Below are 12,972 nucleotides of genomic sequence, written 5' to 3'. Positions count from 1 at the left end.
TTTTTTGTGATTTGATTGGTAAGCAGTATTCCCTCCAGGCTGTGTGCTGCCTTGCGAATTGTTTTTCAGCTGCCAAATGCTGCAATATAGAAAGCAAATATCATGAACAGTAGTGCACACATATCCGATGTACTACTGATTGTTGCACGATTGAAAAATTTAGAGGCAACGCCGCCTTGGAAGTTAGCTTATTAAAGTGCTTTAGCATAGATGTGTACATATTAAAGTTGAAGTTTTACTGGAATACCGAGATAGAACCATGAACAACGACACTAGTGATGGCATCTTGCGACTTTGTGTTCAACTAGAATGTGCTGGAATTTTTTGCTGTTGCACAACACTTTTGGTGGTATAAAGGACATTGGTGGTATAAAGAAATGAAGGTTCTATTACTGCTGCAGACATTTTGCAACATCAGATAAGAGAACGCATAGGCATAACATAAGAAATTTACATGGTTTGGTTGCATTTATGAGCATAAGATGACAGTACCAGCAATACTATTCTTGGCTCCATTGTGGTATTTCAGCAAAATGACAATACTACTCGATAGGGAAAGAGCGAAAAAAAAAAAACACAACAAGAAGAAAGAAGGGAGACAAACACGAGTATGTACCAACTAGCCCAAGCCTCTACGGTCTTGACAACACTAATATGTGAATGTTCAGGGTCTGTTATTGAAAATATGTGTTAGAGGCTGATATTTGTCATTGCAATATTGTTTGCTCTCCCTCTGTTCTAGCGTTCATAATTTGGATTGTAAGCCATGAATCGCTTCTGACACATCAGTGGTAAGATCAGTTTTTTTTTAATGGCTAGAACAAAGTTCTAAGGGTCTTGACCTGTGGTTCTTTTGATTTGTCCTGTGTTTCGCTGTTTAAAGGCTGTTTAACACAAGTTCTAAGGCTTTTTTTATGGTGGCATTGTAGTGCACATTGTTGTGGAATTGTAGAGGAGTTTGATTTAGGAATGCTAGTCTTGCATTTTATTTTTTGTTATTAAAGTGCCAGTGTGATATTTAAGGGGCCCTGAACCACCCCTTCTGCTTTATGAGCAAACACGTTTTGCAGGTAAAAGACAGAGCTGCAAACATTTCAGCCAGGTTTTGTAGTTAAGAACGTGGAGTATGGAGCTAACAACTTGTATGTGAAGACAGCTCCTGCTCTTTTTGAACAGAGGGTTCTTCCTCATCATTTTTGAAACTGCTGACTGGCTTCCAGCTGACAGCTGACTTGGAGTACAGTCGAACCCGGATATATCGAATCTGAAGGTTCACATCTGATCACAAAAAAGTTCGATATATAGATAATTCTATATATAAGATAAAAAATTTAATGCAAACATTGTAAAGGGGATTTTACTGCTGTTCGTTATACACAATAATTTGTTATATGTGGGTTCAATATATCCGGGTTCGACTGTACTGTAGCGCATACAGACGACGCAAGAAGGCACTTGAAAGACGCATACACTGACGTTGGGTGGTAGCAGCTCGTAGACACCTGTTGGATGATCGTTTTTGACCGCAAATTAGGCTCGCATGCATGTACACCCTGCCAGACCTGTCAAAGTTGATTAGAAAATGGAGAAGCAACTTTTATTAACGTGTTGCTGCCCCTTTGTCGTTCACTGGGAGTATCAGAGGCCCATCTTGAATGGTTGCCATAAGCGTGCCCCCCCTCCCCCTACCCAAAAAAAAAAAACAAAAAGAATAAAAGAAACGTAGGAGGCACGGTAAGCTGGGCATGGTGAATGGCACCAGCCCCCACTGAGGAGCATAGATAAGTTGAAGGGGAATGAGGAATGTATATATTGCACTGCCAATTACTCTGTTCATAGTGAGTATTCCTAAAAAAATTTCTTGGGATTACATTCTTTGAAAGACCCCACGCTCAATCAAACAATTTTCTCAAGTCTCAGAAGGCCCCTTTAAGTGACTTTGCTGGCAAGTTGTAGTACTAGTGTGAAAATAACATTAGGGTATTGTGAAATATCTCGGATTTTCTGATTGGTGCAAAACAGAGAATCACATAACTTGGACATTTCATATAATAATCATATAAATTTAAATGATGTATAAGGTGTGTCTGTCGTTACAGCCTGGTGTTGTGCAAGGGTGAGTTGCTTGTTCCTCTAATTTTCTCACGAGTTAGAAACCTCAGTACGCAGTTGTACTGTCAGTACCCAACCTCATTTAAAGAATATCATACTTTACCATGTATATTTCTTGCTCTCCCAGGATCTGTGATATACTGAATGACCATTTGAACCTGTTAAGTCATCCAGAACTTTTTCATCGCCTGTGCCGAGCCGCTTTGTGCAGTGATGCAAACACATGCATAAAAAAGGTGCCAGAGAAAATTTTTCTCTAGCTTTGTTTTCTCTGCATGCTTTTGTTGCATAGCTAGCAACATGTGAATGTGCTGCCATGATGCTCTAGCTCCTAAAAGGGGCACTAAAGACGGTGTTGTATTTCATCTAAACTGCTTCAAAAAATTGAATCCAGTGTCTGTACAACACATTCTATGAGTTTGAGCCCATTAGATAGCATGTTTCTAAATAATTATGGGTAGAAAAATGGCTATTTTTATCTCTCGCACGCCTTCTTGATGATGTGCAATATAACTACTAATGATATTCATTACAGTAGGCATTGGCAGTGTCTTATATTGCTTTCAACTTAGCTTGGCTGTGTTGTGTGAGCTTGGGGACAATGGGGGGAAACACTGGGATTGGTGCACATTTTTTTAAAAGCGATTTCTTTGCCTCTTTCCCACACTTTGCGGGTGCTACTTGCTCGTTGTCGGCTGCTGCTGTCTTGCTGATTATGCCGTGTGGCACTGGATGTGTGAAAGGGGCCCTGAAACACTTTTCATCGAAGTCGAGTAAGGCATTTGAAGTGAAAATAGACTGTTTCAGAAATACTTTGCCACAAAAAGTACTTCAATGCGCATAGGCGGAAAGCGTAAAGTTTTCATTTTTCCGGGGGGGGGGGGGGGGGTCGACCAGCTTTCCGAAACCCACCCATGTATATATATATATACCCTTTGCTAACAATTTCCTCTTTCTCACTTTATGGCGAAAGCAATTATATCGACACTCCAGGCATATTTTCGCTGTTGTCGTCGCCGTGATGTTCCCAATAAATCCAAAAGCCATATACTTGAGCGACCCATACACTGTGGGTGTGGGAAAAAGCACGTAACAGTGAGCCAAAAAGAATGCCGGCTTGATGGGCATTATCTTCCCCCGCGCTCAATATTCGGGTTAGTTGTAGGTCACGCAATCAAACGCGAATGGGAAGGAGAGCACGCGTCTTCTCCTCTAGCCACGGAGTAGGATAAGACAGGAGCGCCGACTCCGCTCGTCTGGAAGGGACACATTCTGCAACGCCGACTCCTGCTTCACGGCGTGTTCGCCAGACGGCGCTACGAATGATGAAAAACTCTGCAGTAGAGAGGCGGGCCCAACAAACCGAAGGAGCAAAGGCGCGGGGACTCTCACGCGGCATCTGCTTGCCTATCCGTTTCGTCGTCTGCTCCACGCACTGCCCTGACGCCTGTAGCGTACATAGCTCTTGCGGTTCACGGAGTGACGTTAGCAGGAGGAACAAGTCATGTATAATTTAATTTAATCTATTTTATACAGGCCAAATGCAGGGCATTTGTCAGGTGGCCTACATGGAACTTTACAAGGCACAGGAACAGAAAATAAACAAATTACGGAAACTAAGACGGAAAGAAAAACTATAGCAAATGGTAAGGCGATATAATGGCAGTTCGGGTGGTCTCAAGCAATGACAGACGACAGTGAAAAGAAGTTTTTATGCAAAAGCTGACGTTTATCGCTCTTTTTTTATCTGAGCACGCATCAAGTGCTAAGATGCTTCGCTTGCTTCTTTGTTTCTCGTGGTGCTTTTCTTGTCGCCCGATTATCTTGCGAGCAGAATCCCCACATTCTCATTAAACATAATAATTGGGAATTCCTGCCAGTGTTTCCTGCTTATTATTTTGCAAGAGAAGCTCTGATTATGTGTCTGTATAATTAGGGGAATCATCTCGAAGGCGAGGCTGAGAATTTACAGGGTAGCTAGCCGGTATTTACACTGGCCAGCCTCCTTGTCTTTCTTTCCCTTTCTCTCTCTCTCTCTACATTACGGCATGTCTCTGGACAAGGAAAGACACCTGCACTGTGTGTAGTTGTAGACAAATTTAAATTGAGCTCCTCTCGTCCTTCCACATTGGCGTCTTCTGGTTCTTCCTGGCATTCAGCATCATTGAGCTACGCCAGGCTTCCCTAAACAAATTGAAAGAACGGCTCCGCTTCGAAGTCGAGGCACTTGCTTTACATCTAGTAGGACATCGCCTTTGTCTTTGCTGAAGTAACTATTAAGAATAAGCTGCTGCTCGAAGTATCGCGAACATATTTTGTCCATTGCTTTAAGCGCTCGGTTACCTTCAGGAATTTTTTGACGCCACTGGTGCAGTAGTTGAAGATCAAATGGCACCGCGATGAGCGAACACTTCTCGCGTCCTTTTGCCATACCCAGATTTACAGCCGGGAAAAAAACACTGTCCTGTTGCTCAGTCTCTTCACGCACAAGTATCAAGATACCTTGTTCCGTCAGGCATGAATAAACATACTGCAGACATGGTAAACAAAGCGAGGAAGACGAAATTTCGCACCTTCGCTTCTGCGCAGATGTAGAGTGAAAAACAAGTACTTCTGTTGTGTCTTTTTGTACAGCATCATTTATCGTCTGTTTCCTCTAAAGACATCTAAAAATGTTTGGTATGCGTGCATAAAAGTGCTACCGCGTGTTTATTTGCGCTTTTATTACTTGTGCGCATATATTTTTTTTTTGTGTTTCATTGCTGTCAAATTGAGACGGCCGAGGGTCAGCGTTTGTAGCAGACGACACGCTCTACGGGTGCCGCGCTGCCGGTTCTGCGCCGCCGTCGCCGCCGGTCTCCGCCTGTCTCCGCCTGTCTCCGCCACTCAGCGCATGCGCACATGGAAGCAAGCTGTTGAGTGTTTTCCACGTGCCTCGACAGATGGCGCTATGCGATGCATAATTTGCGTTGCACGGTTTGTCCTGAGCGAATGCGTTGCGCGGCGGCGGAGTCGGCGCTCCTGTTTATCATACTCCGTGCCTCTAGCCCTGCCGTAGCTGTGAATGACTGTGCACGGCTGACGATTATGCGGTCCGCGTGCCATATCTAATTGTTGGTAATCGTTGGTCGGTGCAATGATAAAGGGTGAGCAGGGATGGCTGCTACCTTCATGCGCGCTGTCTTCCTTGCCGGGCTGTCTTTCCGCGCCCCTAGTGTTTCAGAGTTAAGAGATAGAGGTCATTGGAGATAACTGATAGAGGCCGTCTGTAGTGGACATAAAAATAGGCAGATAATGACAATGAATCTAATTTTCGGAGTTGCGGTGAATAGCGCTTCTATACGAACCGTTGCCTCTGCTGCCGGCGTTCTTCATAATGCTTTCATTGTGAAAGCGAGTGCTCGAGGTCATTCAGTGAGGTGTTTACAGGTTTACATGGTCCATGCATTACGCTAAGCTTGCCACTTTAATTTTAGATGTTTACTACAATTTATATGGCCACTAGAACTAACGTATAGGCTCGTGTAAGGGCCTCAATTTCCTGTCGCGATTTTGACGGGCCTTTCATGGGACCGGGCCATTTGACCTCATTTTTCCAACTACGAATATGAAATCAGCCGTAAACCTACGCGATTGCCTCCTCTCGACATCCAGTAGCAACGCGCGAAAGTACGCTGTGCGCGACAATTCGCTGTTGAGCCCGATCAGAATCAGCGCACGGAACGCGATTGCTTCTCAGTTGGATGTCTCTTTTTTTAATATTGGCTGTCAAGGTTGGGGGTGCGGCCATTACACGGGTGCGATCCTGACACGGATTTACACGATAAGAATCTTCCTTCGTGTAATTGTCTTCTACTTCGCTATCACTAATACTGCTTCGCCTTTCCGGCCAAACTGTACTCTTTTTTTGTTTTAGTATTTTGAGCCCGAGTATAAGTGCTGCTGCGCATGACCTCTAGACTATTTATTCTGATTTCGAGTGAATCTGGCTTGGCATCATTTCGGTTACTGAGTGAATTCTATATACAAGGTGTTTCAGCGAACACTTTCAAAAATTTTTAAAGGTTGCCTGTGGCAGATAGCACAATTCTAGTTCATGAGCCCGTCTACTCGAAGAGGCTGACATTACTTGCATAACAAATTGAAATGCATAATTGACTAATTAACAAAATTAACCAATTAAGTTTTAACATATTAACTTATGCATGTTGCAATTTACAAATTCTAGCCATGGTGTTCGGATCCACTTGGAACTAATTCTCAGGCTGACACCAGTTTCGAGATATTAATTCTCTGACTTTGCGGAGAAATGCATTGGCTGGCCCTGATTTGATCCCGCGACCTCATGCTTAGCAGTCCAACACCAAGGCCGCGATATTTTGTAGCGATGCCTTATGACTTATTCTATACTAGTCTTATCATCCACTGCTCACGGCCGGCTGATCCCATTGATAATGCGAGTGGACCGTCGCTTTGACCACTGACAAAGCGCGATAAGCGCGAAAAGGCATTATTACCGGAAAGGCATCACTACAAAATACCGGCCCTGAGCCACGAAGCAACCACGGCGGGTAAGCACAAAATTAACTGGAACGCCAAGGGATTTCTCCGCAATGTTCAGGAATTAATATCTCGAAACTGGTGCCATCGTGAGAATTAGTTCCTAGTGCATCCGCCTTGCGAACTCCGCGGCTAGAATTTGTAAATTGCAACATGGGCCTTACGTTAATATGTTAAAAACCCAGTTGATGATTTTTTGTTAATTAGTCGATTATGCATTTCAATTTTTTGTGCAAGTAATGTCCGCCTCTTAGAGTAGACCAGCTCATCAGCTAGAATTGTGCTATCTGCCACAGGCAACCTTTAAAAATTTTTTGAAAGTGTTTGCTGAAACACCCCATATTTATTGCCTCTGTATGCCAGAGGCGATGTTTGCATCCCTAATGCGTAAATGTTGTAAATAATTAGAACTTCTTTCTTTCTTGTTTGTCGCCAGTCGTTAGCATTACCTACTGGAAAGAGAATCAATCTTGAGACACATATGACTCACGTGCTTTTCACACGCCGTTGATAGAAGACTCTGCCGAAGGGGTGACTGAAGTCTGCAGGTTTTTTTTCTGGGTCAAAAAAGCACGCAAAGTAATTTGAAGTGAGGTGAACATACATCAACATATTCATTCTCTAGGCATAGGCTATGTATTTAGTTGGCTGCCTCCTTCTCTTTAAAAAATATAATAAACTTTGTCCTGTGTATATATTTAAATATATTGTGGCTGTGCATTGTGTTCTCAGCGGAAATGAAAAAAAAAATGTTGAAGTGGTGGAAACACGGATGAGGTAGCCGCCGCTGGTGCTTCCAATGCGCTTGTCCTCATATGGTTCGGATTTGCTGAAATAAAGCAAAAGTATGAATTGAAAGCCGTGCACATCCGCACCAACAATGATGCCGTAAGTTTTTAGCTACGACAAAAGTGAAAAGGTACAGGCAATGCAAAAGGATCCTCAAATTATATGGGTAACAGAACTCTGGTAATGACACTTTAGGGGCAGGGGGGTAGGCTACGGATCGCCCGGGGGTGGGGGGGCTCTGCCCCCCCCCCCACCCCTGGGGGCTCGAGCCCAGGAGCCCCCCCATAGTCGGCGCCTATGTCAATGCTTTAAGCAGAAGCAGAGTTATCGGCAATCAAACACGACCTCCGCTGTGCTCCTGTTCTTTCTTCAATGCCTTGCACTGCGAAGGCTATGGCGAAGTGGGGCGTGGCCACAACGCTCTGCTTTCAAAATGTCACCGTGGTGCACAGTTCAAATTTCATTTTGGATGTTAATGTAAATGCCACTGCTTCCGATTTTTGGTACAGCCAGTACAAACATAAGTCAAACGCAGTTGTCCTCAGCAAGCCGCAGTGTGCTTAGCCAGTGGACTCGTGGAGGCACCCCGTGGCGGCCATGGTATCTACGCTACGTAGCCGACCGCAGCGACCAATATCAGCCGCATATGGGAATCCCCTTTATTATGAAATAAAATGTCCAGAAAAGAGTGAGGAACGTGGCTTCTGTTGAAAAGAGAGTGTTTGAGAGAAAGGTGACTTCGCGCTCCGCTTGCGAGCTCCAGGTACCGCGTACGACAGCAAAACTTGGCCGAGATGTTCACAGGAGCGTATGCTACCTGCGGACTATGTTATTTCACCAAGCTTCGGTTGTGGTTCAGGGCCCCTTGAACATTCTTGGCCAACCCCCCAGAAAGGATGTGTGATGGTGTGTAAGTGTCTGTATAGACAAGTGGAACAAGAGGCAATAAGTCAAGAAGTGTGCTACAGAAAATTGAAGAAGTCTGCTACTTAGAAGTGAAGTAGTTGGCATCAAAAGCAGCCGAGTGGGGAGAAAGAAGTAAAGGAAACAAAATGGGACCAGAAATGCATTGAGCAAATAGCGTTGAGCTACAGAGAAGTGAAGTCGGTATAAGAAGCAGCTTAGTGTGGAGAAAAGTCAAGTGAAAAAAATGGGAGCAGAGTGTGCATTGAGCGAGGTGAATCGGTCATCATGGCAGTACCTTGCACCAATTAAAAAAGAGCATTGTAGCTGCTCATGTGTCTTAAGCATTTTGTGATGGTACAAGTACTTTTGGTCTGCGAGAAACAGGAGGAAGTGGTGGTGTTTTTTGTGATACAGTGCTTGTTTAATATGTGGCAGCTTTACTCACTTAGTTTTTCACAATTTTCATATAGCAACAATGATTCACAAGTGAGGCATGTATATAACCGTACATTAATTTCTCGTAAATGAAAAAGTTTTCTCCGCATAAAATAGTGAAGAGGGCAACAAATCATCACTCTCCCAGTAAGTGGCACCTGTAACTCTCATTTGTTGCTGTCTGTGGTAACCTGCCTACCCTTGTCAGCGTTTGTAGTTGGTGAAGTGGCTGGTCTTAAATGGCTCAACTGTAAAAGTAAACTGGGCATGCTACATATGTTTTACCAGTTAACATGTGCCTTTAATCAGATAGACGGGGACCAGGTAATCTATTCCTTGTGAAAGAAAAGCCGAACTTTGGTTGTAAATCTACTCTTTTGCATGTTATTTGCAGCTGGTGCTCAAGATGTGCAGTGCATCACCACCGAAGTTGCAAGAGGCTATGTTGTTTTATGTATTTAGCTCCAAGAGCTTCAGTGATGACTCTTTGCCTTTGAAGCTGACAGACTTTGAAAGCCTGCTTACTGAGAAACTGAACCTTATCTCTGATACTGACTTGAGAATGGATTCTGAGGTGATAATTTATTAACTATGTTGTATATATATCGCTCTTTTGCAATTGGAAGGCACATAATAGAGTTGATAAGAGGAAATACAGACACTATATTTGTCTATACCAGAATAAACTGCTGTGATATAGCTGCCATGCTATTACAAAGTCAAAGATAAATCCGGGGTGTGAAATCTGCTTGTAACAGTTGATGCCACTGAATGCTCTGAGATCATGGAAAAAATAGCATCAGAGTGCTCTATGTTGCAGATGTGTGACTAGCTCACTGAAGATAGCTGGACATTGTTTTGTTACTGGCTTTTTAGTTTGTTATAGGCTATAGACCTGGAAGGGGATGTCAAAGCATAGGAATGTGTCACTTTTTATTGCATTTATTAGGTGTGATAAAAGAAGACCGTACTGTTGCAGTAAAAGCTTTATTTTGGTAGATAAAACTTACGTTTGTTGCCTTTGAAGTGGTTTCCTTTCTAGCTGCACACCACTCGCAATGTTTCTTCCTAGTATAGAACCGATTCTGGAACGCTTCTTTAAGAATAGCGAACATCTTCTCTGAATTTTTTTTGTTCTCGTCAAATGTGTCAGGACAGCATCTTTTAATGTGTAAGCATTCTAGGGCTACTTCCTTTGGAAATCTGTCTCTGTCCATCTGTAATGCATGACACGATGCACTGCATAGGTATATATGGGGTCCTATGGAGGTATAAATGAGAATGCCTTATGACTAAGTATGACTACTGAGATTTATGCTTATGACTATATATATATATATATATATATATATATATATATATATATATATATATGAGCAGCGACTGGAAAGGTGCTTAAGCATTATCTGACAAGTTCCACTTGGGAGTTCCTGCAGTAAATTTTTTTTAGGTGGACTTCAACTTGGGAAATAAAAAAAAAAAAGTCTGCTGGAGCCATATCTGGAAAGCATGGTGGCTGATGTACAATGGTCATTTTGTTTTTCACCAGAAAAAAATCATACACAAGGAGTAATGAGTGAGCTGGTTCGTTGTAGTGTAACGCCCAACTCTGGTTCGTCCACAGCTGTGGCCTCTTCCGGCGTACGACTTCCCTCAAATACTTCAAAATTGCAATGTAGAATTTCTTGTTTACTGTCTGTGCACGTGGGACGTGTTCATAGTGGATTGCTCCTTGCTAGTCAGAGAAAACTAGCAACACCAGCTTCATGTTGGATCGACTCATCCAAGCTTTCTTCAGTTGGGGCAATGCTTGCTGCCTTGCGATGCTTGCTTCACTGTGATGACTGGGCCTTGGTTTTGACGTTGCACCTGCACACTCAGGTTTTGTCTCCTGTTATGATAGTTTTCAAAAATTTTTCATCAACGCTGGTGTGATCAAGCAGCTCTTGACTGATGTTAAGACAGTTTGCTTTCTAGTCCTCGGGACCCAAATATTGCTACAATGCGAAGCATGTGGAGTTTATTGTAAGAATTGCTTGGCACAATTTGAAGTTGATGCCTACATCTTAAGCAATCTCTCTGATAGTCAAACGGCAATTTTGGAGAACCAAATCACAAACTGCATTGATGTGAACATCGCCTGTTAATGTAGAAGGCCGTACATTTTGGGGATCATCAATCGACATTCTTTCCATTTTGAAATCACCATACCCCTCAGAACACTGCGATCGGCTGAAATATTTGGGCCCGAAAGCTTGTTGTAGCGTTTCTCACGTTTCAGTCACAGTTTTCCCAAGTTTGAAGCAGAATTTCACACACACGCATTGTTTTTCCAAGTATTTTATTTTCACTGCATCAAAAAATCTCAAACTGGTCGCTGCACCTGTTTACTTAATTGGCTATAGCTCACTTATTACGGGCAGTAGTAGAATGATGCGGCAAAAAGCATTGTAGTATTACCAAAGGCTGATGCTAGTCACTGCCAGTAGCCACTGTGCATTCTGTTCCCTGGTTTGGAGGCTGTGCAATTATTCTGGTCCCTTTTTGACCACACCTCGTATAATTTAATGCTCATAGGAAATATAATTGAAACTTCTGTGCATGCCTCGTATTTTTTTAATGTTGTGGCAAATGAAATTTTACTGTGTCGATTATTAATAACTTGTAATATATCTGTCAATGTACCCATAACTTGCAGTGTGCTGGGGACTGGAATGGGCTTTTCCACCTCAGCCATCAACTACAACACATGTGCACATACACTGGCAGTGTTGTTCAATTCATGAAACAGCATGTGCTATGCACAGTACAATTACATGCAGGCACATGGTGCATGAGACATCCATTGTGTATGGATGTTCCTTGTGGATTCATTTCTCAAACCATGCCTCTGGTATTCTTGCCCCTTTCTGTTTTTGCCTTCATCTCTCTTGTATTGTCACCGTATCATTTGACAGAGTCTACATGGCTGGAGCTGCAGAAAGACGCTGCTCAAGGTCATGCAGCTACAAGTTTTTCTACTCAATTTAATCCAAGTGCCATACAAATTAATCCAACTGCCAGTCACTTTAACCCAGGTGCCAGTTAATTCAATCCCTACACCAGTCGATTTAATCCAAAGGCCAGTGAATTTAATCCAAATGCAACATACTTCAAAAGTAATTGAATTTTAAGCGAGCTATTATCTTCAAACTGTTAGGGGTTGGTATCTTTTATTTAAATAATAGGGAAAGATGTGGAATCAGTGGCTTTCTTCCCATGTGACCAAGGTGTCAAACTGGAAAAAATACTGGTTTGGGTTCAGTGCGTTTCGATTTCGTTCTGTTTCGGAGAAATAAAATTCATAACGGTTCACGAAGCGGTTCACAACACTGAACCGTTCGGCACAGTAAACTTATCGTCCCTATAGCTACATGCTGCACAGTGCTATCGACTTGTACACATGACGCACGTGCAGGCTTTCTCAGGAGGTGGAAGAAATGGGCTCCCTGGCACATGGGAGACAGAAATCGATGTTTTTTATATGTGAATATCAATGAACTTTAATGCTGTTCAGCTACAGCAGCCGTACACATAAAGACTGTCATCTTAGGCAATGTCGTTGCAAGAGTGTGCAGTACTCGCTGGTGGTGCTTTGACGTGTTGTCGCTCTTTTTCGCATTTTCTTTTATTGTCATCATACAGAGTACGGGGAAAACAATAGACGTTTATAGATTGTTCAAATAGCAAAATTTAGTAATCAAATCGTATACGAGGATGCAGCGTAGATCTGGGCTTTTAGATGCCGACAGCGTGGGCAGTGGCTGCGTGGTTCCATGCTGGGTCCCTTTCTTTTTTTTTTTTCTTGTTCTTTATTTTTTCTTTTTTTGTGTGTATGTGCACTCGTTTGAAGCATGAGGTGTGCTGCTTGGATAAACTTTTAATGTTGCTTCCATTGCTGCAATTTTAGCAAGAGGCCCCTTGATAAGAATTACAAAGTTTTTCTGTACAATGCGCAGTTTACGAAGAGTGCACAGGTATGGAGAAATTTTTATGTACATATCAAAGACAAACTTAATTAGTGAGGCTGTCTGTGTCTGCATAGGGTGGGCTTAGCTTCCACGCCTTGACAGCAGCAGAGCCAGTTAATTTTTCTATTTCTTCCTCTTCTGTTCCTATCTGTGCCATTGT

General features: G+C 42.8%; 1 protein-coding gene across 2 annotated transcripts in view; it reads left to right on the top strand.

The window, feature by feature from the left end:
- Positions 1 to 12,972, top strand: part of LOC119436523 (uncharacterized) — a 73,283-nt gene that overhangs the window by 18,861 nt on the left and 41,450 nt on the right. For both annotated transcript variants that reach the window (XM_049658368.1, XM_037703391.2), the window contains exons 6-8: positions 743 to 791; positions 2,240 to 2,348; positions 9,197 to 9,376. In XM_049658368.1, the coding sequence (XP_049514325.1) occupies positions 743 to 791; positions 2,240 to 2,348; positions 9,197 to 9,376 (338 nt within the window). The remainder of the gene's footprint in view (positions 1 to 742; positions 792 to 2,239; positions 2,349 to 9,196; positions 9,377 to 12,972) is intronic.

This window comes from Dermacentor silvarum, chromosome 1 (genome assembly GCF_013339745.2).
Source record: "Dermacentor silvarum isolate Dsil-2018 chromosome 1, BIME_Dsil_1.4, whole genome shotgun sequence".
NCBI classification, from domain to species: Eukaryota; Metazoa; Arthropoda; class Arachnida; order Ixodida; family Ixodidae; genus Dermacentor; species Dermacentor silvarum.
Note: the sequence above shows the minus strand (reverse complement) of the source record. Positions and strands in the feature narration are given on the sequence as shown.